This window comes from Furipterus horrens, unplaced genomic scaffold, assembly GCF_987537825.1.
Source record: "Furipterus horrens unplaced genomic scaffold, mFurHor1.1.pri manual_scaffold_10, whole genome shotgun sequence".
Lineage (NCBI taxonomy): Eukaryota > Metazoa > Chordata > Mammalia > Chiroptera > Furipteridae > Furipterus > Furipterus horrens.
This window is the reverse complement of record NW_028327180.1, coordinates 44579049-44599502: the sequence shown is the minus strand read 5'-3', so window position 1 is coordinate 44599502 and position 20454 is coordinate 44579049. Positions and strand designations below refer to the sequence as shown.

Sequence of the window (20454 nt, the reverse complement as noted above, 5' to 3'; positions counted from 1 at the left end):
AAGGGAAGAGGGTGTGTCCCTGGAGAGTCACTGGGAGAAGAGACAGAGGGGGAGAGCGGATTATTCATTAGCCCTTTCGAAGCAGTAAAATCAGATATGACTCCTGCCTTCTACAGTGCTGCCCTTGGCCCAAGGCATCCACAGGAGGCAACCAAGGCCAGGAGTTTGTCATGAAGAAAAGGACAAAGGAATAAAGTTCAAATCCAGAGGGACTGTGTCAAGTATAAATAACATTTCAGCAGCACTACAGCATACTACAAGCTGTTTTATGAATTTGACATACTCATTGAATCCTCTCTGTTTTACAGATGAGGAAACCAAGGCACAAAAAGGTTAAGTGACTTGCCCAAGGTCACACAGCAGAAAATTGAGGTGGGATTCAAACCCAATTCTGCCCATTACTAGAGGCCCTATTGTTGTTTTCTGAATATTGGAGTGAAATTGATATAACAAAATTAACCATGTAAAAGTGAACAATTCAATGGCGTTAAGTATTTTTCAATGCTATGCAGCCATCACCTCTGCCTAGTTCCAAAACATTTTCATCACTCCCAAAGGGATACCCAGTAGTTACTCCCCATCCCACACTCCTCCCAAACCTTGGCAGCTACTGGTCTTTCTGTCTCAATGGATTTGCCTACTCCGGACATTTCATATCAATGGAATGACACAATATGTGACTTATTGTGTCTGGCTTCTCTTACTCAGCATCATGTTTTTGAAATTCATCCACATTGTAGCATGTATCAGAACTTCATTCCTTCTTTAAAAAAGATTTTATTTCTTTACTTTTATCTATTTTAAAAATATTTTATTTGTTTATTTTTAGAGAGAGGGAAGGGAGGGAGAAAGAGAGGGAGAGAAACATCAATGTGTGGTTGCCTCTAGCATGCCCCCAACTAGGGACCTGGCCCACAACCCAGGCATGTGCCCTGTCTGGGAATCGAACTGGTGACCTTTTGGTTTGCAGGCTGGCACCCAATCCACTGAGCCACACCAGCCACACCCGCCAGGGCTAATTAAGTATTTTTTAAAAATATATTTTATTGATTATGTTACAGTAGTTTCAATTTTTTTCCCCTTTGCTCCCCTCTGCCCAGTACCCCCCTTTCCTCCAGCAATCCCACCCCCTCTTAGTTCATGTCCATGGGTCATGCATATAAGTTTCTTTGGCTTCACCCTTTCCTATATTATTCTTAACTTCCCCCTGTCTATTTTGTACCAACTGATTATGCTTCTTAATTCCTGCACCATATCCCCATTACTCCCCCCCACCCCCCCCGCCGCTAACCCTCCAAATGATCCCCATACCTATGATTCTGTTCCTATTCTGGTTTGCTTAGTTGGATTTTGTTTTTATTTTTGAGATTCAGTTGTTGATAGTTGTGACTTTGTTGTCATTTTAACGTTCATAGTTTTGATCTTCTTTTTCTTAAGTAAGTCCCTTTGACATTTCATATAATAATGGCTTGGTGATGATGAACTCCTTTAGCTTTACCTTGTCTGGGAAGTACTTCATCTGCCCTTCCATTCCAAATGATAGCTTTGCTGGATAGAGTAATCCTATTTCATCACATTGAATACTGCTTGACAGTCCCTTCCTGCCTTCAAAGTGTCCTATAAGCAACCCCCTGTAGGCAACTCTCTGCCTCTCTCTTGCTGCTCCCAGGACTCTCTCTTTATCTTTCACCTTTGGCATCTCAATCATGATGCGTCCTGGTGTGGTCCCCTCTGGGTCTAACTCGCCCTGGACCCTCTGTGCTTCCCGAACTTGTATGTTCATCTCCTTCACAAAATTTGGGAAGTTTTCCTCATTTTTTTCAACTCTTGCTTCCTCATTCTGTCCTGGTTGACTGTTTTTTCTTCCTTAAGTTCCAAATCATTTATTTGAACCCCAGTTTCCTTCCCTTCACCATTGGTTTTGTGTGGATTTTCCTTCATTTCACATAGCATAGCCTTCACTTCTTCTCTTATGCATTTGCCATACTCAAGCATATCTGTCAAGCCTGTGAGCATCTTTATCCCGTGTTTTGAATTCTGCAACCGTTAGGTTGTCTATCTCCTCATCTGTTAGGTCGTCTCTCTCCTTGTTGCTTAGTTCTCCCACTGGAACCTTGATCTGTTTCCCCTTTTGGGCCATACTTCTCTGTCTCCTCATTCTGACAGGCTCCTGTGTTTGTTTGCTTCAGAGTCCCATTGTGTCGCTCCCGTTACATTGTAAAGGGCGGAGCTTTAGGGATTTGTCAGTACAGGGCGACCTGCTTCACTACGTTGTGGTGCTGTATGTGGGGGAGGGGTCCGAGAGGGAACAATGCCACCTGCCCAGCACTCGCCCCTTTTCCAGGCACCTCCCCCACCTCCGCACCGGACTGGCACCCCTCTAGCTGCTGCTCTGGCCGTCGCTCCCAGAGTGGGTGGGTCTGCGGACGTTCTAGGACCATGGGGGCCCCCTAAACAAGCGGTCTCTGCTGAGAGACCGGCAGTTTCTGCCTCCACCCCAACCCCCACTGGTCTGCACAGTCAGAAGCAATGAGGCTTGATTTTCCCCGGTGCTGGGACTGTGAGCTTCGAGGTCCGGTGAAAGCTGGGAACACTTCCCAGGTGTCCCTCCTGACTTTTTAAAACATGTAACTGTGCTTTCCGCCAGCCTGGCCACTGCTGCCTCTGCTGCTGCCACCACACGGCATCCTCTCCGCCCCAGCTCCACCCCTCCTACCTGTCTGGATGAGCAGTTCTTCTTTATATCTTTGTTTGCTGGACTTCCATGCACTTTGATTTTCTGGAACTTCTGGTTGTTTCTATTTTTGAGGTAGCTGTATTCCTTCCTAGTTGTGGAGGGAGATGCAGCGTGTCTGTCTATGTCTCCATCTTGGCCAGAAGTCTAATTAAGTACTTTTAATTACTGTTTTTTTTCTTTAGATTTTTATTTATTTATTTATGCATTTTTAGAGAGAGGGGAGGGGAGGGAGAAAAATAGGAAGAGAAACATTAATGTCTAGTTGCCTCTTGAGCACCCCCAACCAAGGACCTGGCCCGAAACCAAGCATGTGCCCTGACAGGGAATTGAACCAGCGACCCTTTGTTTCACAGGCCAGTGCTGAGTCCACTAAGCCAGCAGGCTTAACCAGCCAGGGCTTAATTACTACTTTTAATTGTGAAAAAAATACGTATAACATAAATTTCACTATCTTAACCATTTTAATGTGTTCAGTTCAGTGGCATTAAGCACATTCACATTATTGTGCAACCATCCCCACCATCCATCTCTGGAATTCTATCTTGAAAAACTGAAACTCTGTCTCCATAGATATTTTTTAAATCCTTAAAATTTTTACTTAGAGAGTACAGATTCTAGAGCCAAACAGCTTTCCACTCCACCCTCATTTACTATGTCACCACTCTGTACCTCAGTTTTCTCATCTGTACTGTGGGGATAGTCTTAGTCCTAATCTCATAGCCTCGTGGCTCTCAAAAGTGGTTTCTGGACCAGCAGCATTAGCATGGCCTGGACATTTTTCTCAGATGCTCTGCAGGTGGGCCCAGCCATCTGGGTTTTATCAAGCCCTCCAGGAGATTCTGAATCTTGCTCATATTTGAGAACCATTATCCTAGTGGTCAGGAGACTTAAATAGATTACACAAATATATTTAGAGCTGTGCTGGTTCCAAGCCCATACTCTGTACTGGCTCATTATCATTGCTATTGTTACCACAGAGGAGGTCCAGAGCCTGGCCCCATGGTGGGGAGGAGTCTGGCTACACCCTCTCTCCTGGCCTGGGAGGGGTGGTTTCCTGGTCTCTGCTGAACTGAGGCCTTCTTGCATCTCTCTGTTGAAGATGACAGTGAGCCGAGCCACGTCACCCATCCCTGGCTAAAGGTTATCGCTTAGTCCAGGAAACGGGAAAGGTCGGGTTGGGGGGGCCATGCTCATCTCCCCTCTGCTGGAGGAGATAAAGGAGGTCACTTGGTTTGTCCACCACAGGCAGGGGGAGCTGAGATGTATAAATTGGGGGCCAGGAGGCAGCAGAGACACTAGCCACTGGAAAACTTCCTCGTTGTGCCCACTTGCATCCTAGGAGTCCCTGTCCAACATGGCCAAGCACCCAATGCTGCTGCTCCTAGCTGTGTGGGTGCTGGCTGGGGGGCTGTGGCTGGAAGCTGAGGCCCGGGGAGCACCCTACGGTGTGAAGCTTTGCGGCCGGGAATTCATACGGGCCGTCATCTTCACCTGCGGAGGCTCCCGGTGGAGGCGGTCAGATGTCCTGGCCCATGAAGCAATGGGTGAGGAGGAGGGAGGTCATGGAGGGGAAAAAGCAGGGATGTGGGATGTGGGGTGGGCCCAAGGAGGCAGAGACAAAGATGAGACCAGCGGCCAGGGTAGGCGAGCCCCTGTGCACACCTTGCAGCTGAGGAGACCTGCCCATCCTCCCGGCTGAGCCAGTGGACAGAGCTGCAAAGCTGGGATGGAGGGGGAGGGGAGTGCAAAGCTGGGGTGATGAGGTGCAAGCTATCCCACCGGCTAAAAGTCAAAGGACAGAGTACTATTCCTGGGGCACCTCCCAGGTGCCCAGCTCTGCATTGAGCAAGGCTGCTGCTTACAGGACTCTCAGAAGCTGACACTGAAGTGCTTTCCAACCCCTAGGCAAAGGTAGTATGAGGGGTGTGGTGTGTCCAAGGCCAGATGTTGCCACCCATTGGGTGACCCTCCCAGCAAGTTGCTTTCCCTCTCTGTCCTCTTTATTTGCAAATAGGAGACAGAGTCCCAGCATCTCACAAGTTTGTTCAGTGGCAAAATTGAGTCAAAACAGGTAAGAGCACAGTCCAAGGAGGGCAGGAGGTTGAGTCTGGGCTCAAGGGAAGGACATGGAGGTTAGTTTCCTAAAGGGCAGGGGTCTGGCAGAAAAATAGATGTTGGTGATGATGATGATGATGATGATGATGATGATGATGATAACAGTATGAATGTGGACCTCGAAGACTCACAGCCTGAGTTCAAATAGCAGCTTTACAATTCATAGCTGTGTGTTCTTGGAGAGTTACTCTACCAAATCGGGCCTCAATGTTCTATGGAAAATGAGGTCAAAATAACAGCACACCCCCTCATGAATTTGTCATTGAGAGGAATAAAAGAATTTACTCACAAAAGCCCTTAAATCAATGTCTGGCACACAGTCCTTGATAAATGCTCAATGCTATTTTGAATACTTATTATGTGCCAGACACAGTTCTAAGTTTTTTTTAAATGAGTATTAATTAACTCATCTACTCTCCGTGAAACCCTAGAAGGTAGGAATTATTATTTTCCTCATTTTTCAGACAAGGAAACCGAGACTCAGAGAAGTAAATTCACTTGCTCAGGATTATATTAGACTGGATTGGTATTTAAGCAGCCTGGCTCCCAAACATATATTCTTAACCATCCGGTCCTCCATAAATAAACAGTAAGGGAAAAGAAATAACAGGTGAGGAAAGTCAAGCTCAGTGAGATTGAATATTCTAGCCATCAAAGCTGGAACCTAGGCATGAGTGGAATTAAAATCTTTAACCACAAGACCATATCACAAGAACAGAAAAGTATCTGTACCAACCAGGAGCCCTGCCTTGGAGTGTGACAGCAACTGAGCTGCAAGCATGAACTCTTTTCATCTTTTGCAGGGAATGCCTTCCCAGACGCAGAACCTGATGCAGACACTGAGCTCAATGAGGCAGTGGCCTCCAGTGAGTGGCTGGCCCTGGCCAAGTCCCCCTTCTATGGGGGCCGACCCAGCTGGCAGGGAACCCCAGAGGCTCTGAGGGGCAGCCGAGATGTCCTGGCTGGTCTCTCCAGCAACTGCTGCAAGTGGGGTTGCAGCAAGAGTGAAATCAGCAGGCTCTGCTAGACCCAGGGACTAGGCAGCCCGCATTACCAGGGGGAATGCTGAGTACCTGTCTGGCCCCTCATATACTCATTTATCAGCAAATCATCGAGGTCAGGCACTGTGGACTCCAACACAATCCCCCCAAATAACCCAGACCTTCGACCAGCCTATCCTGACCCTGAGCAAACTGTATCCCTACTTGGCCAAATGGTTGCTGCAGATCCTGACCCCTGACCTCTCCCCAGCCCATATCATGCCTTTGTCTGGACTATATACTGTCTCCTGTGCAATGGTGCCCCTGCTTTACCCAAACTGGCCATGCTGAAGAAGCCACTGCCAAAACTGTTACTCTCTCCTGTCTGAACTGTGGCCCCTGTCCCCTGGCCATCCCAAATGATGCCCTTGCCCCAGCCCAGCCCAGCCTTTGCCCGCTCCCTTTCCCCGGCTTTCCAGCCCCTCTCCCCCGAATTACACCTCCTGGGGTTCTAAGGCTGTGGACCCCAGGGTTGACATTGAGACCAATGAGTGCCCATCATATTCTGGGGTGAGAGGCTGGGTTTGGAGACAGATCAGAACCTTCTCGAACCCTAATAATAAAAGTTCCGAGGGGCTCCGTAACGTGTGTGTGTGTGTGTGTGTGTGTGTGTGGTGGTGGTTGTTGTTGGGGGCGCTCAGTTTCAGGGGAGCTAGGCCGAGCCCTTCGCTGCCTCCCCTAGATGCCCCAGGCCGCCTTCCCACATCCCCTACCCCGGGGACTTTCCGTCACCGGGAAGGGGCGGACCCGAGCGCAAGGTGCGGAGGCGGCTGGGAGGGGTGTCTCAGCTTCCTATTGCCACTGGGTCGCTGGACCCGGAGAGCAAGACGCACGGCAAGGCGCGGAGCATCCGCCAGGGCCCAGAAGGGCCGCGCTGGACTGGGAGGGTCTGGAGAGCGCTGGGGGCACCATGAGGGTGACCCGGGCCGTCCCCTGCCGGCTGCTGCCAAGGCAGAAGCTGGCGCTGCTGCCTTTGCTGTTGCTGCTGTTCCACCCGACGAGTCTCCAGGGTGAGTTCTGGGGCGAGCTTGTGTAGGGCGCTCTGCCGCGCGCTCACCCTTAAAGCGCACCAGGGCGAGCCCCAAGTTCGCGGAATGAAGGACAGAGGTCCGGAAGCCACTCTGCTCCTCCCTTGGGCAGGGACGGGGCGAAGAAAAGAGTGCGGAATGGAAGGCAAGGGATGGAAGTCAGAGCCCTGGGGTGGGGGTGGGGGTGAGGGAATGGGTGGGGGCTCTTGGGGTGGTAACAGGATGTGGCTGGCTGGGGGAGGGGAAGAGTTATGTACAAAGCCTGGGTAGAGGTGCCCAGCGCCCCCTTCCTCCTGCTCACTCCTGTAAGGGACCCCATCACCCTCCACAATTTTCAATAGTTGGGGGCAGTTCAGGTTCTGGGCGGTGCAGGCTGCTGGGGAAATTGATCCCCTTCCTTGGGACCCTCCCATCTCCCTTCTAGGCAGCCCTAGGCCCCTGCAGTGCTACGGTGTTGGACCCTTAGGCGACTTGAACTGCTCTTGGGAGCCTCTTGGGGACCTGGGGGCTCCCTCTATGCTGCACCTCCAGAGCCAGAAGTAGTGAGTACAATGGGGTAGCTTGGGGAAGCTGAGACTTTGGCAGGGTGGCTGCTCAGGGCCCCACCTTGTTTGGTTAAGGGAACACAAAAGGCCTGCTCCCCAGTCCTCCCAACTCTCAAGCCCTTCAGTAGATCCAGTTTCCCTCATATCCTCCCTGCACAACCCTTGGACCAGTCACTTTCCATCTCTGAGACTCCTTTACTCCTCTATCAAATGGCAATAATAAATGAAACCTGCCTCCTGGTGTTGGTTCTGAGGATCCAATGAGTGAGGCACTTGGCAAAGAGAAAATGTTTCTTATTGCTGTGTGGCCTTAGGCAAGTAGCTTAACCACTCTGAGCATGTGAAAAGATGATTGGGTCTGATGCTGGAGATGCAGCAGTAAAAGAGACAAACAGAAAGCCTGGTTCTCCCAGGGCCCACAGTCCGAGGGGCGACTGCCATTCATGAAACTCACACCTGGAAACTCAAAATCATTTCAAATTTGGCTAAGTGAAGAATAAAAGGGGCAATGAAGATAGGAACCAGAGTTGGGGGCTGGCTTTTTTTTTTTTAATGGTGCAAAATACACATATAAAATTTACCGTTTTTTTTCTTAACCATTTTTAAGTGTACAGGTCAGTGGCATTATATACATTCACATTGTTGTGTGAACACCACCACCAGCCCACTCCAGAAGGGAGGCCTAGTTTTAATTGGTAGCGGGTGGGGGAGTCAGAGAAAGTTTTTTTTCCTTTTTAAATGAGATGAAGTTAACACAAAATTCACACCATGTTAAAGTGAACGATTCTGTGGCTTTAGTGTGTTCACAACATTGTGCAACCACCATTTCTATCTAGTGCCAAAACTTTTCCATCACCCCAAAAGGAAGTTCCATCCCCATTAACACTCACTCACCACTCCCCCTCCTCTAGTCCCTGGCAACCACCAGTCCACTTTCTGCCTCTGTGGGTTTGCCTGTCTGGGCATTTCACATCAATGGAATCATACACTGTGTGTCTTTTGTGTCTGGCTTCCTTCTTTGAGCATAATGTTTGTGAGGTTCATCCACACTGGAGCACATATCAGAGCTTCATTCCTCTTTATGGCTGAGTAATGGTCCATTGTATGGAAGGACCTCATTTTGTTCATCCATCTTTCTGTTGATGGACATCTGGGTTGTTTCCACATTTTTGGTGATTGTGACTAGTGCTACTATGAACATGTGTGTACAAGTTGTTGAGTCCCTGTTTCCAATTCTCTTAGGTGTGGAATTGCTGTGTCATATGGCAATTCTGTGTTTAACTTTTTGAGGAATGCTGAAGTTTTCCACAGTTGTTGCAACTTTTTAAAACCCACCAGCAATGTATGAGGGCTCCAGTTTTTCCACATCTTCACCAACCCATGTTTTTGTTGTTGTTTTTGTGAAGGTCTTGTTCTGAGCCTTTGAAATTCAATCCTTGGGAACTTCCTCAGCTCCTCTCTCTCACCCGCATCTGACCCATCAGCAAGCCTTGCTGGCCCCACCCTAAATGTTACCGGAATCTGGCATTTCTCAGCACCCACCCTGGTTCATCTCCCATCATTGCTAGCCTGGACGATGAGGCCATATCCTCCCTAGGCTCTGGTTTCCACCCTTGACCCCACAGTTGGCCACAGCATCCAGAGGGTATGTTGCTCCTCTGCTGCTCACACCCTTTCTGGGCTTCTGTGTCACTCAGGATAAAAGCCAGTACTCCCTGTGGTCCACCAGGAGCTGCACAATCTGCTTGTCACCTCACTGCCCACACCACCTCCCACTCCCACTCACTCACTCACTCCACTCCAACCATATGGGCCTCCTTCTTGCTTTTTTTTTAAAGTATGCTTTTATTTTATTATTAATTAATTAATTTTAAAAGATTTTATTTATTTATTTTTAGAGAGAGGGAGAGAAACATCAATGTGTGGTTGCCTCTCGCACGCCCTCAACTGGGGACCTGGTCCACAACCCAGGCATGTGCCCTGACTGGGAACTGAACCCGCGACACTTTGGTTCACAGGCTGGCGCTCAATCCACTGAGCCACACCAGCCAGGGCTTATTATTATTATTTTTAATCCTCACCCAAGGATATAGTTTTGTTGAAGTTTGAGAAAGAAAAAGAGAGAGAGAGAGAAACATCAATTGGTTGCCTCTCATACTCACCCCAACAGGGGATCAAACCTACAACCCAGATATGTGCCCTGACCAGGAATTGAATCCACGACCTTTTGGTGTATGGGATGATGCTCTAACCAACCAAGCCACCTGGCTCCTCCTTGCTCCTCCTCAAACACACCAGGCAGTTGGCCCCAGGGTCTTTGCATTGGCTGTTCTCTCTTCCTAAAACATTCTGCATGGCTCTACCCTCAGGTCCTTCAGGCCTTTCTTCAAATGTCTCCTCATCTGAGAGATCTTTCCTGAATACGCTTCCTGAAATAGCACTGTCACTCCTCACCCCATAACCATACTGCATCCTCTTCACCCTGCTTAATTGTTCTATCACTTATACCACCATCAATTATATATTTATGTTTCTCATCTGCCTCCCCTATGGGAACACCAACTCCAGACAGAGGGTCCTTGCTTGTTTTGGTCATAGTCCTATTTCAGTTTCTACAACAGGACCTGGCACAATATATATTTGTTGACTGAATAGTTGCATAGACATAAATGTGCATATATAGTAGGTACTCAATAAATACAATAACCAACGTTCACATTACATGTATTGTACACCCAATGGTGCTCTAAATGTGTTCCATTTATTATCACATTGGTTCCCCTCCTCTATTCTGCCCCCTCAGCAGGCACCTTTGTTGCCCTTATTTGTAGATAAGGAAACTGAGGCACAGAGAAGTTAAGTTGCTTGCTCAAGGTCACACAGCTCTAAAACAGCAGAACTTGGATTTGAACCCAGGCAGAGCAGTTATGGCTTGGGCCCAGCCCTATGTATACCTCCCCCCTCAATTCCCGCATCTCTCCTCACAGTCATTCCAACAGAACCTGGACTGTGGCAGTGCCCACCGGGCAGAGCTGGGTGACCATCCCACGGGAACAGTTCACCACATCTGATGAACTCCTTGTCTGGGGGGCCAAGGCAGGCCGGTCTCTCTGGCCCCCAGTCTTCGTGAACCTGGAGACACGAAGTAACAGGCAGGAGGATGGGTGCTACCTGGGGGGTGGGTGTTGGAAGCCCTGACTCAATGTACCCTGACCTCCCCTCCTCAGTGAAGCCAGAAACCCCCCAACTGGATCCCAGTGTGGACTTTTCAGAAGATGAACCCTTAGAAGCCACTGTCCAATGGTCCCCACCTGTGTGGCCACCACATAAGGTCCTGGTCTGCCAGTTCTACTACCGAAGATGCCAGCAGATGGCCTGGGCCCTGGTGAGTGTCAAAGGGGCTTTGCCCACCCTATTCAGGGCATCATCCCCAAATGAGAGGCCAAACCCAGAGTGCATTTCTTACCTGAACTGAACATGTATATTCTTCAACTAAGAAATTACCCCCCTTGCTCTGGCTGGTGTGGCCCAGTTGGTTGGAGCATCATCCTGTAAACCGAAGAGTTGCAGGTTTGATTCCTGGTCAGAGCACATGCCTAAGTTGCAGGTTCAGTCCCCAATCAGGGTAAATGATTGATGTTTCTCTCACATCAATATTTCTCTCTCTACCTTCACCTCTCTTTCTCTCTCTCTGACATTAACAAATATATATAAAAATTTTAAAACTATTATAATTACCTCCCCCCCCAACAAAAGCTATAAATTCCATGCAGTCCCAATCCAAATTCCACTTGGAATTTTTGATAATAAACTTTTTGTAACATTTTATGAATAAATAAAAGTACCCAAATATCTTATGTTAACCTTAAAATAAGAATAATACCACTTAGCATCATTTTACAGATGAGTAAACACTCAAAAAGAATAAAAGCAGCTGACATTTCTGAGACCTGCTGAGCATGAGGTCCTAGGTTAAGCCATGAGCACGGATTATCGGGATACATCCCCCCAACCTCCCTACATAACAGATGCTTTTAAGATCTCTATGTTATAGTTGGGGAGGCCCAGCCTCAGAGAAGTTAAACAATTTTCCCAAGCTCACATGTAAGAAGGTGGAAGACAACCCCAGGGCAATGGGACCCCAGAAGAAGTTGGGAGACCTGCCCATGCCCTAGAAGAGCACACCCCATAAGTTGCTATATCATTTCAGTTCATATCTCATTGGCCAGGTCATAGTCACATGGCCTCACCTCACTGTAAGGGAGGCTGGGAAATGTAGTCTTTATTCTTCATAGCCATGCTCCCAGCTGATATTCAAAGGTTGTATTTCCAAAGGAAGACAGGGAGAATGGATGTTGGGGATAACCAACTGTCTCAGCCACAGCTTTGATGCAGAACACCATGATACAGAGCAGAGTTGTCCTTGTGATTATTCATGCCATTCACAGCAATGCTGAGGTGCAGACTTTGAAATCTGACTGCCTTGGTACAAATCTCAGCTCCAGCACTCATCAAGTCACTTCCTCTCTCTGGACCTCAGTTTTCCTAACCTGTAAAATGGGGATAATAGTCTAATTGACCACCTACTGCCATATATGGCACATAGGGCCCAATTTTAAAACCAAAAGTCCATTGTCTTGGGAACCCTCTTGGTCCCAGGCAAAGCAGGATTGTTGGCTACCCTGATGACATGCAAGATCAAATACTGTCACCCTCGCTGGTGTGGCTCAGTGGATTGAGTGCCGGCCTTTAAGCCAAAGGGTTGCCAGTTTGATTCCCAGTCAGGGGACATGCCTGGACTGTGGGCCAGGTCCCCAGTTAGGGGCACACAAGAGGCAACCACACATTGATGTTCTTCTCCTCTCTAAAAATAAATAAATAAAATCTTTAGAAAAAAATAATAAAGATCAAATACTGTCAACTTGGCCCTCATCCTCATTGTTCTCTCCTGTCTCTCCCTAGCTGGAACCAGAACTGAAGTCCATACCTCTGACCCCAGTTGAGATCCAGGACCTAGAGCTAGCCACTGGTTACGAAGTGTCTGCACGGTGCCGAATGGAGAAAGAAGAGGATCTGTGGGGCGAATGGAGCCCCATTCTGTCCTTCCAGACACCGCCCTCTGGTAAGAATCTCCTGGCTTATCCCTATGCCTCTGTCCCCTCTCCTGGAAGTCTTTCCAGTCATGCCCCTTTCATTTGTGCCCCTTCCTCATCCTTGTCAGCTCCAAAAGACCTATGGATATCAGGGAACCTCTGTGGGACACAAGGTGGACAGAAATCCCTGCTTCTGTGGAAGGTGAGTTGTGGGCATGAGTTATATTTCTCTGCCACATGTCAGGAAATCTGTAACAATGATGATGTAAAGACAAGAATTACTGTACTGCTCTCTTGAGGTTTCTTCAAGGTTTAAAGGAGGGGAATGCTCAGCGAGACCCTGGCACAGGGCTGGGCCAAGAGTATGCTTCCACCATCTGGGAGCTCTGAGCTGAGACATTAGATGGGTGCATGTGTTCTAAGCAGGGGGGACAGCAGGTACAAAGGTTTGGAAGCAAGATTAGGCTTAGCTCCACAAAATCCAGCACAGTGTGCTAAGGGCTCAGACACTAATATCAAAAGGGCATTATGAACCCTGGCTGGTGTGGCTCAGTGGATTGAGTGCCAGCCTGCAAACCAAAGGGTCACTGGTTCAATTCCCAGTCAGGGCACATGCCTAGGTTGTAGGCCAGGTCCCCAGTTGTGGGTGCGTGAGAGGCAACCACACATTAATGTTTCTCCCCCACTCTTTCTTCCTCCCTTCCCCTCTCTCTAAAAATAAATAAAAATAAAATCTTTAAAAAAAAAGAAAAGGGCATTATGAGACGACAGGCAAGGGTACCACAGTCCTCGTTGATCCAAATCTGTTAGTACGTACTATGTTCTAGGCATTGCCAGGCCCTGGCTTACAGTAAATATGGCGAAGAACAAAACAACAGGGCCCATATCATGTTTTTAAAAGATTTTTATTTATTTTTATAGAGAGGGGAAGGGAGGGAGAAAGAGAGGGAGAGAAACATCGATGGGTTGCCTTTCACATGCCCCCAACCAGGTACCTGGTCTGCAACCCAGGCCCATGCCCTGACTGGGAATCCGACCGGCGACCTTTCAGTTCACAGGCCAGCACTCAACCCAGTGAGCCACACAATCTAATATCATTAATTTTAACCATTATACGACACTTATAGAGCTCTTACTACAGTGCCAGGCCCTAACCTACACACTTATTTATATTAACTAACTTCATAAACGATAAAAATGAAACACAGAGAGATTACCCTAAACCACACAACTAGTAAGTGTCAGAGCTGAGATCACTGGCTTCCAAACAGAAATTCACAGCCTCACTGTCTCTGTTGCATAACACGTACTTCACAATGCCCTTGACTATACGGAAGTAAAATACCTAGGTAATATAACCCAGGTATACAGATATATTTAAAATAGATAGTCCAGTGTTCTAATTGTAGCATTCAGTAGAAGATAAAGGGGAAATACGGTTTGATGTAATGGCAAAAGATTTGGTCCACCAGGATGACATAAGGGTACTAAATCTGTATATGCTTAATAACATGACTTTAAAATACATAAAGCAAAAATTAACAGAACTACAGAGAAATGTGTGAATTCACAACCTTTGTGGGAGATTTTAACACACCACTCTCAGTAATTTCATAACAGACAGATGGAAAATAAGTCAAGATCTAGAATGTATGGACATGTGGTTAATAAGCAACCTAATGGACTTGCATAAAAAACTCAGGATGTGCATTCTTTCCATATACAAACAGGACATTTACCAAAATCAACCACATGCTATGCCCTAGAGACAATTTCCAGGGAGGTGATACAAGGCACCTTTCAAAATTCTCTGATCAAAACACAGATTGTGCTGGGAGTTGATAATAAAAACTGCCTAGCAAGTCCCCATATGTTCTGAATATTTAAAAGTTCAGTGAATATTAAAACCAGACCCCCCCAAAAAAGATTTGGTTGGTTATAGGATCAATTAAAATTACTAGAAAGGTTTTTCATCTACAAAAGTTTCCAGTGGGAATGACATTCAAAAGCCATAAGGGTCATGGACAGATTTTTGTTTCTAGGACAGTGTGGCATTTCTGACTCTTGCTCATCAAATACCAGTCATTGAGGCAAACAAAAATTCCCACTCCTCTGAGCAACAGTGGGAACTCTGAAATCCCTAAGAGCTGCACAGGATACAGACTAGAGTGAGGTGGAGTTGTACATGTGCAGGGAGAGATCCTGTCTTTACTTAAAATCTTGATACTTTGTTTGTTATGGGGTTTTTCTGCATCAATTTTGATTGACTAAAATGTTTATCTTGATTACTGTTTTTTTGATATCCTCCACCTTAAATTTTGCACCTCACTCACTTCACCCTAGTTTTGACCCTGGAACTGTATTCTAATTCCACTTCTGCCATTGAGCTCCTCTGAGACTTAGCTTCCTCATCTGTAAAGTGGAGCCAACAAAAATATTTCACTGACTGGTTTGTCAGGTGACCTCACTGAGACACACAGTAGGTGTCGGATAAATGAGAGCTATTAACCTCTTCTTTTCTTCATCCCTCAGGCCCCAGGGCACTGTGTGCAGGTGAACTATAGAGTCTGGTTCCAAGTTAAAGGTCAGGAACTGATTCCCTGGGAAACTCCCTGTTGTAGCTCCTCCATCCCAACCCAGGCAGAGTGGGCTGCAGTGTCTGCCATTAATGCCACAAGCTGGGAACCTCTCACCAACCTTTCTTTGGTCTGCTTGGGTAAGAGACTGTGAACGTCCTCCACTCAGTGCTCTGGAAGTGGTAAGGAGGGGGCCCCCTGAGTGGGCAGCTGAGACTTCTCCTTCCTGCCCTCTAGATTCAGGCTCTGCCCCCCATGGTGTGGTGGTCAGTAGCATTGCTGGGAGCACAGAGCTGCTGGTGACTTGGCAGCAGGGCTCCAGGGAGCCGCAGGAGCATGTGGTGGACTGGGCTCGAGACGGGGAACCCCTGGAGAACCTCAACTGGGTCCGGCTTCCCCCTGGGAACCTCAGTGCTGTGTTGCCAGGTGAGGCCCCAGTGCACCTGGGCTCCCATCCCAGCTATTGGAGAGCAGGCTGATGGGGTATGCAGGAAAATGTTATGCTTGAAGTATCATTAATTCATTGACTACCCATTGTGTGCCTGGCTCTGTTCTAGACATTGGTACACAGTGATAACTATTGGCACTTACCATGCACATTAAATCATTCATACTTCCTTATAAAATAGGTTTCTGATACTGTCATGCTTGATTTACAGAGGATGAGAAAGGCCCAGGGTGGTTAAATAAGTTGCCTGAGGCCTCACAGCAAGTAGGCAGTAGAACCAGAATTTACTTGTTTTTTTATTTTAAATTTTTATTTGTTGATTTTAGGGGGAGAGAGAGACAGAGCGAGAAACACCAGTTTGTCGTTTCACTTATTTTACTATGTGCCCTGACTGGGAATCAAATCCACAACCTTGGCCTATCAGGACAATACTCTAACTAACTGAGCTACCTGGCTAGGGCTAGAACTAGGATTTAAATGACATAGTCAAGCTTCTAAAACCAAACCCTGAGCCATCGCTCCACTCTCCCTCTCAGCTACATCCTCACACTCATGAGCCAACTTTCTTGTGGGGCTGGGAGCCAATGAAACAAAAACAAGTGCCTATAGTGTATTTGGGGCAAAATAAATCAGTGTGAAGGGAGGGAGGGAGAGGTACTATTTTGGAAAGAAAGGTTGGAAAGGCCTCTCTGGGAAAGCGGCATTTGAGCTAAGGTCTAAAAGGTGATAAAGAGAGCAAGCAGGAACAAATAGTGCAAAGGGCCTGAGGCAGGAATGTGTCTGATGTGTTAGTAAGGAGGCCAGTATGACAGGACTGAAATGAGTGAGGGGAAGAGAGGGAGGAAGTAAGGGCAGGGAGGTAATGGGACAGAGTGTGCAGGGCCTTATGGGCCACAAGGAGGACTTTACCTCTTTTTGTCTTGAGTGAGGCAGGAGCCACAGAGGATTTTGAACAGAGGAGAGAGGTGCCCTGACTTAGGTGCTCACAGGCGCCCTCTGGCTGCTGTGGGGCGAGGAACAGACTATGTTGGGGGTGGGAGCTGGAAGCTGAGAGAAGGAACTGTACTGGTGCAGGCTGGAGATGAGAAGGGATGGACCAGGTGGGGACTGAGGAGGTGAGAGAAACAGGCAGGTTCTGGCTGGGGGTCTTGGAACAGAATTTTGGGGACTCATTTGATAAATTTGCATCTGAGAGGCTTATTCAAGTGGAGTTGTCCAGGAGACTGTCAAATGCTAAGGTCTTGGGCCCAGCAATGAGTTCTGGGCTGGGGCTTGACATTGGGGAATTCTTCCTTGAGGTTAAGAACTTGGGAGAGCATGAGAAGGTGCCGAATGAGAAATGTAGGAAGGAGTCCTGAGGCACATAAATGTATATGGACAAAAGAAGAGGAGCCTCAATTTTGGAAAATTCCCAGTTGGGGAAGGCCATGCAGCCGCAGTAGTTTTGAGGAGGGACTTCAGGAACCTCAGGGCCCCCACTCTCGCTCTATGTTTGACCATCTCCCAGCCTTCAGCCCGAGGTCTCTTTCTGGTTCCTGTCTGCCTGGGCAGAAGTCTGGAAGTGCAGGGAGTTAAGCCGCTTCAGGTGCAGCCCTGACCAATGACAAATAAGGGTTGGTGTGTAAATATTCCAGCTCCCTCGGGGAACCCAAAGGGGGCGCGTGCTCTCTGCTGCCTCCCAGAGGTCACCAGCGGGAGTGAACCTCCGTTGCCCACATTGGGAATTTGCTCTCCAACGCAGTTTACTAGCCGCTTTTCTTTTCCGGTTTCGCTTCCCCACTGGCCCCCGGGTATGTTCTGGAGTTACTTCCCAGCTAAATGACTTATACCTAGATCTTGATCTCAGCGTGTCTTTCCGGAGACCCAGATGAGGGCTCCTATTACATAGGAAATGAGTAGGGCAGGGTGGGGGGTGGGGGAGCCAACTGGAGCTGATCTTTGCTCCTACACCTCTACCCCCACCCTAGGGAATTTCGAAGGAGGGGTGCCTTACCGAGTCACAGTGACAGCGGTCTCTCCTGGGGGCCTGTACCCTGCTCCCTCAGTCTGGAATTTCAGAGAGGAACTAGGTAAGCTATGGGCTGGAATATGGAGGGTCCTGGAATCCTGGCAGACCTTGACCCACTGGCTCTCTTTCCAGCACCTTTAGTGGGCCCAGCACTTCAGCGACTCCAAGATGCTCCCCCAGGGACCCCCGCAATAGCATGGGAAGAGGTGCCAAGGCACCAACTTCGGGGTCATCTTACCCACTACACCTTGTGTGCACAGAGTGGGACCAGGCCTTCTGTCTGCATGAACCGTGAGCTTTTCTGCCTCCCTTCCCCTGCTCCCAGCCCCCACAAGACCCACCTGTCAGTCTACCTTGCCCCTTGTTCTCAGATGGGCCCATTTGGTTCCCTCTCAGCCCCTGGGAGAATGCATGATGCTATCAGTTCCCTAGTGGGCAGTAACCCTGGTGGCTCTCAATGTAATGGACTTGTCATTTCGCCATTAAAATTAAGACTCCAAATCTATATTTATTGACATTGAAAGATGTCTGTCATTTTATTGAGTGAAAAAGATAAAAGGATTCAAAACTATGTGGGATGGTTCCATTTTTTGTAAAATAAAACCAGCATTGAGCAAAGCAGAGGGAGAAATAAATTCCTCTCAATGTCAACAGGATTGTAGGATTACATATGATTTTTTATTTCTTTTTCATACCTTTGAGTATAGGCTAAATTTTTACTTTGGGTACAAATTCCTTTTTAAAAATAGGTTTATTACCCTCTTTCTCTAATTACAAAAATTGTCCATGCTTGTAACAAAAGCTAGCACATATCAAGAATATCAGCATTTTCATAATTTCACTGATATGGACAATAGAACTTCTGAATTTTTCCATGTGTATATTGGTTTTTTGAAGATTTTAAACTTTTCATTACAGAAAATTTCAAGCACATACAAAAGTAGGGAGAATATAACAAATCCTAATGTTCTCACCATCCAGCTTTAGCAATTACCTACATTTTGCCAATCTTGTTTCAGTTTACCCCCAAACACACACGCATTTTTTTTTCCTAGAATCTTTGGTGTCATTTCATTTCTAAGTACATCAGTACTTCACATTTGTCCATAATTGATAAAGCCTACTTTTTAATATAATTACTTTGCCATGATTGTATCTTGCAAACACATATATAGATCATTAGGTTAAAATTATATTATTATTATTATTATTATTAAAAGAGGACCATGTTATAGGTTATAGTTTGGCCCATGAATGTATGACTGTGGTATTTTGCAACTTTCTTTTTTTCACCTGACGACTTAGCTTTGACATATTTCTTTGGCAATATATCTTGATCCTTGTTCTTGTCTCCTGTAATCCTATAATAAGCAAAAAGTTACTTCTTTTGGCTTAAAAACAAAAAAGAGCAATTCAATAAGAAAGTAAACAAAAATCGCTCAGGGAGGTCCCAACGTCTACCCTGGGTTTAAGGAGTCTTCCTCCAGTGAGTTCTGTCAAAGTGAGGGATATGGTACGTGTTTATTCTTTTGTTTATTAAATCTATATCATTTTTTAGTGCTTTCTATGTGCCAGGCTGATCCAGGTGCTGGGAATATGGCCTTTGAAGGGCTTATTAATGGGGGGACACATAGGCATAAACAAAGTAAATAATACCTAAGCAATGTGTCAGATGGTGATAAGTGCTGGGTAGAGAATAAAGCAGGGGAGACGGGTTGTGAAGAAAGTGCAATTTTATATGTGATTCAGTGAGGGAAGGCCTCCCTAAAGAGGCAACATTTGTGCAAAGACCTGAAAAAAGGAGCTGTGGGGATATCTGGGGAAGAGTGTCAGACAGAAAGCACATGCAAAGGCCCTGAGGTAGGACTTGACTATCTTCCTAATCTTTCTGGGTTTGTCCTTCAGTGAGTGGCAGCACCCAGAACATCACTCTTCCCAACCTTCCCTGGGGTCCCTGTGAGCTGTGGATGATGGCATCCACCATTGCAGGACAGGGGCCACCTGGTCCTAGCCTCCAGCTTCACCTACCAGGTAGGGGCTGGGGTGGGACTACCATGGTAGGGGGCTTGTTACATTTGAAGGGGATATGGAATGAAGCTCTGGGCTTCAGTGACTAGGCAACCTTTTGACTTGGGGGTTATTGATGATGCATTTTGATTCTGCTAAATACTGCTGTAGGTTATCAGGCAATGTGTGCCTCTGACCATTTCACCCACCCCTGACTTTGACCGTTCACTGATTACTGCTCTGTTCACAAGCCCCACTCCCACTCCAAGGTTTTCCCCACGTGTAGCCCTTGCCCATTTATCCACCTTCCTCACCCAAGCCCAGTATATCAATGAGCCTTACCTGACCCCTCCCCCATTCCTGGTGTTTAACTGTTCTTTTGCCCTTCCTCCCCAGACAACACCCTAAAGTTGAAAATTCTGCCAGGTGTCCTTCTCCTGTGGGGCTTGTTCCTGATGGGCTGTGGCGTGAGTCTAGTCACCTCTGTAAGGTGAGGCAGACATGTGGGCCTCTGCCCAGTGGGAAGGGCAGCTGGGCAATAACTGAATTTCTGGGATGAGGGGACACCCCAGGGCTCTGTGACATTCCTGAACCCTGCAACCTGGGCATGGGTATCTGACCACTTGGATTCCCTTCCCTCTTACCTGCCTGCCAGGTGCCTCCATCTGTGGCACAAGGTACTGCCCCGTTGGGTCTGGGAGGAGGTCCCCGATCCTGCCAACAGCAATTCCAGCCAACCCCACATAGAGGTGAGCAAAATCCCTGGCTTGTTGGGAACTTCCAGGGGGCTGGGGGGGGGGGGGCATGCTGGAACAGTGGGGAGTGGGTAGGAGCATTGAGGAAGAATGGGGTCCATA

At 47.5% G+C, this 20454-nt stretch overlaps 2 protein-coding genes across 3 annotated transcripts in view; both read left to right on the top strand.

Moving 5' to 3' along the window:
• Positions 1-3851: 3851 nt before the first annotated feature.
• RLN3 (relaxin 3) lies at positions 3852-6326 on the top strand. The gene is made up of 2 exons (XM_090288840.1): positions 3852-4281; positions 5656-6326. Exons 1-2 carry the CDS (start codon positions 4092-4094, stop codon positions 5877-5879), a joined length of 414 nt encoding a protein of 137 aa, XP_090144966.1. The 5' UTR covers positions 3852-4091; the 3' UTR covers positions 5880-6326.
• Positions 6327-6683: 357 nt separating this feature from the next.
• The window catches only part of IL27RA (interleukin 27 receptor subunit alpha), an 18767-nt gene continuing 4996 nt past the window's right edge, over positions 6684-20454 (top strand). For both annotated transcript variants that reach the window (XM_090289710.1, XM_090289709.1), the window contains exons 1-13: positions 6684-6902; positions 7345-7462; positions 10453-10610; positions 10693-10850; positions 12428-12587; positions 12687-12760; positions 15091-15274; positions 15372-15560; positions 17550-17651; positions 17723-17881; positions 19496-19621; positions 19994-20087; positions 20253-20346. In XM_090289710.1, the coding sequence (XP_090145836.1) occupies positions 6803-6902; positions 7345-7462; positions 10453-10610; positions 10693-10850; positions 12428-12587; positions 12687-12760; positions 15091-15274; positions 15372-15560; positions 17550-17651; positions 17723-17881; positions 19496-19621; positions 19994-20087; positions 20253-20346 (1716 nt within the window). In that variant the 5' untranslated portion in view covers positions 6684-6802. The remainder of the gene's footprint in view (positions 6903-7344; positions 7463-10452; positions 10611-10692; positions 10851-12427; positions 12588-12686; positions 12761-15090; positions 15275-15371; positions 15561-17549; positions 17652-17722; positions 17882-19495; positions 19622-19993; positions 20088-20252; positions 20347-20454) is intronic.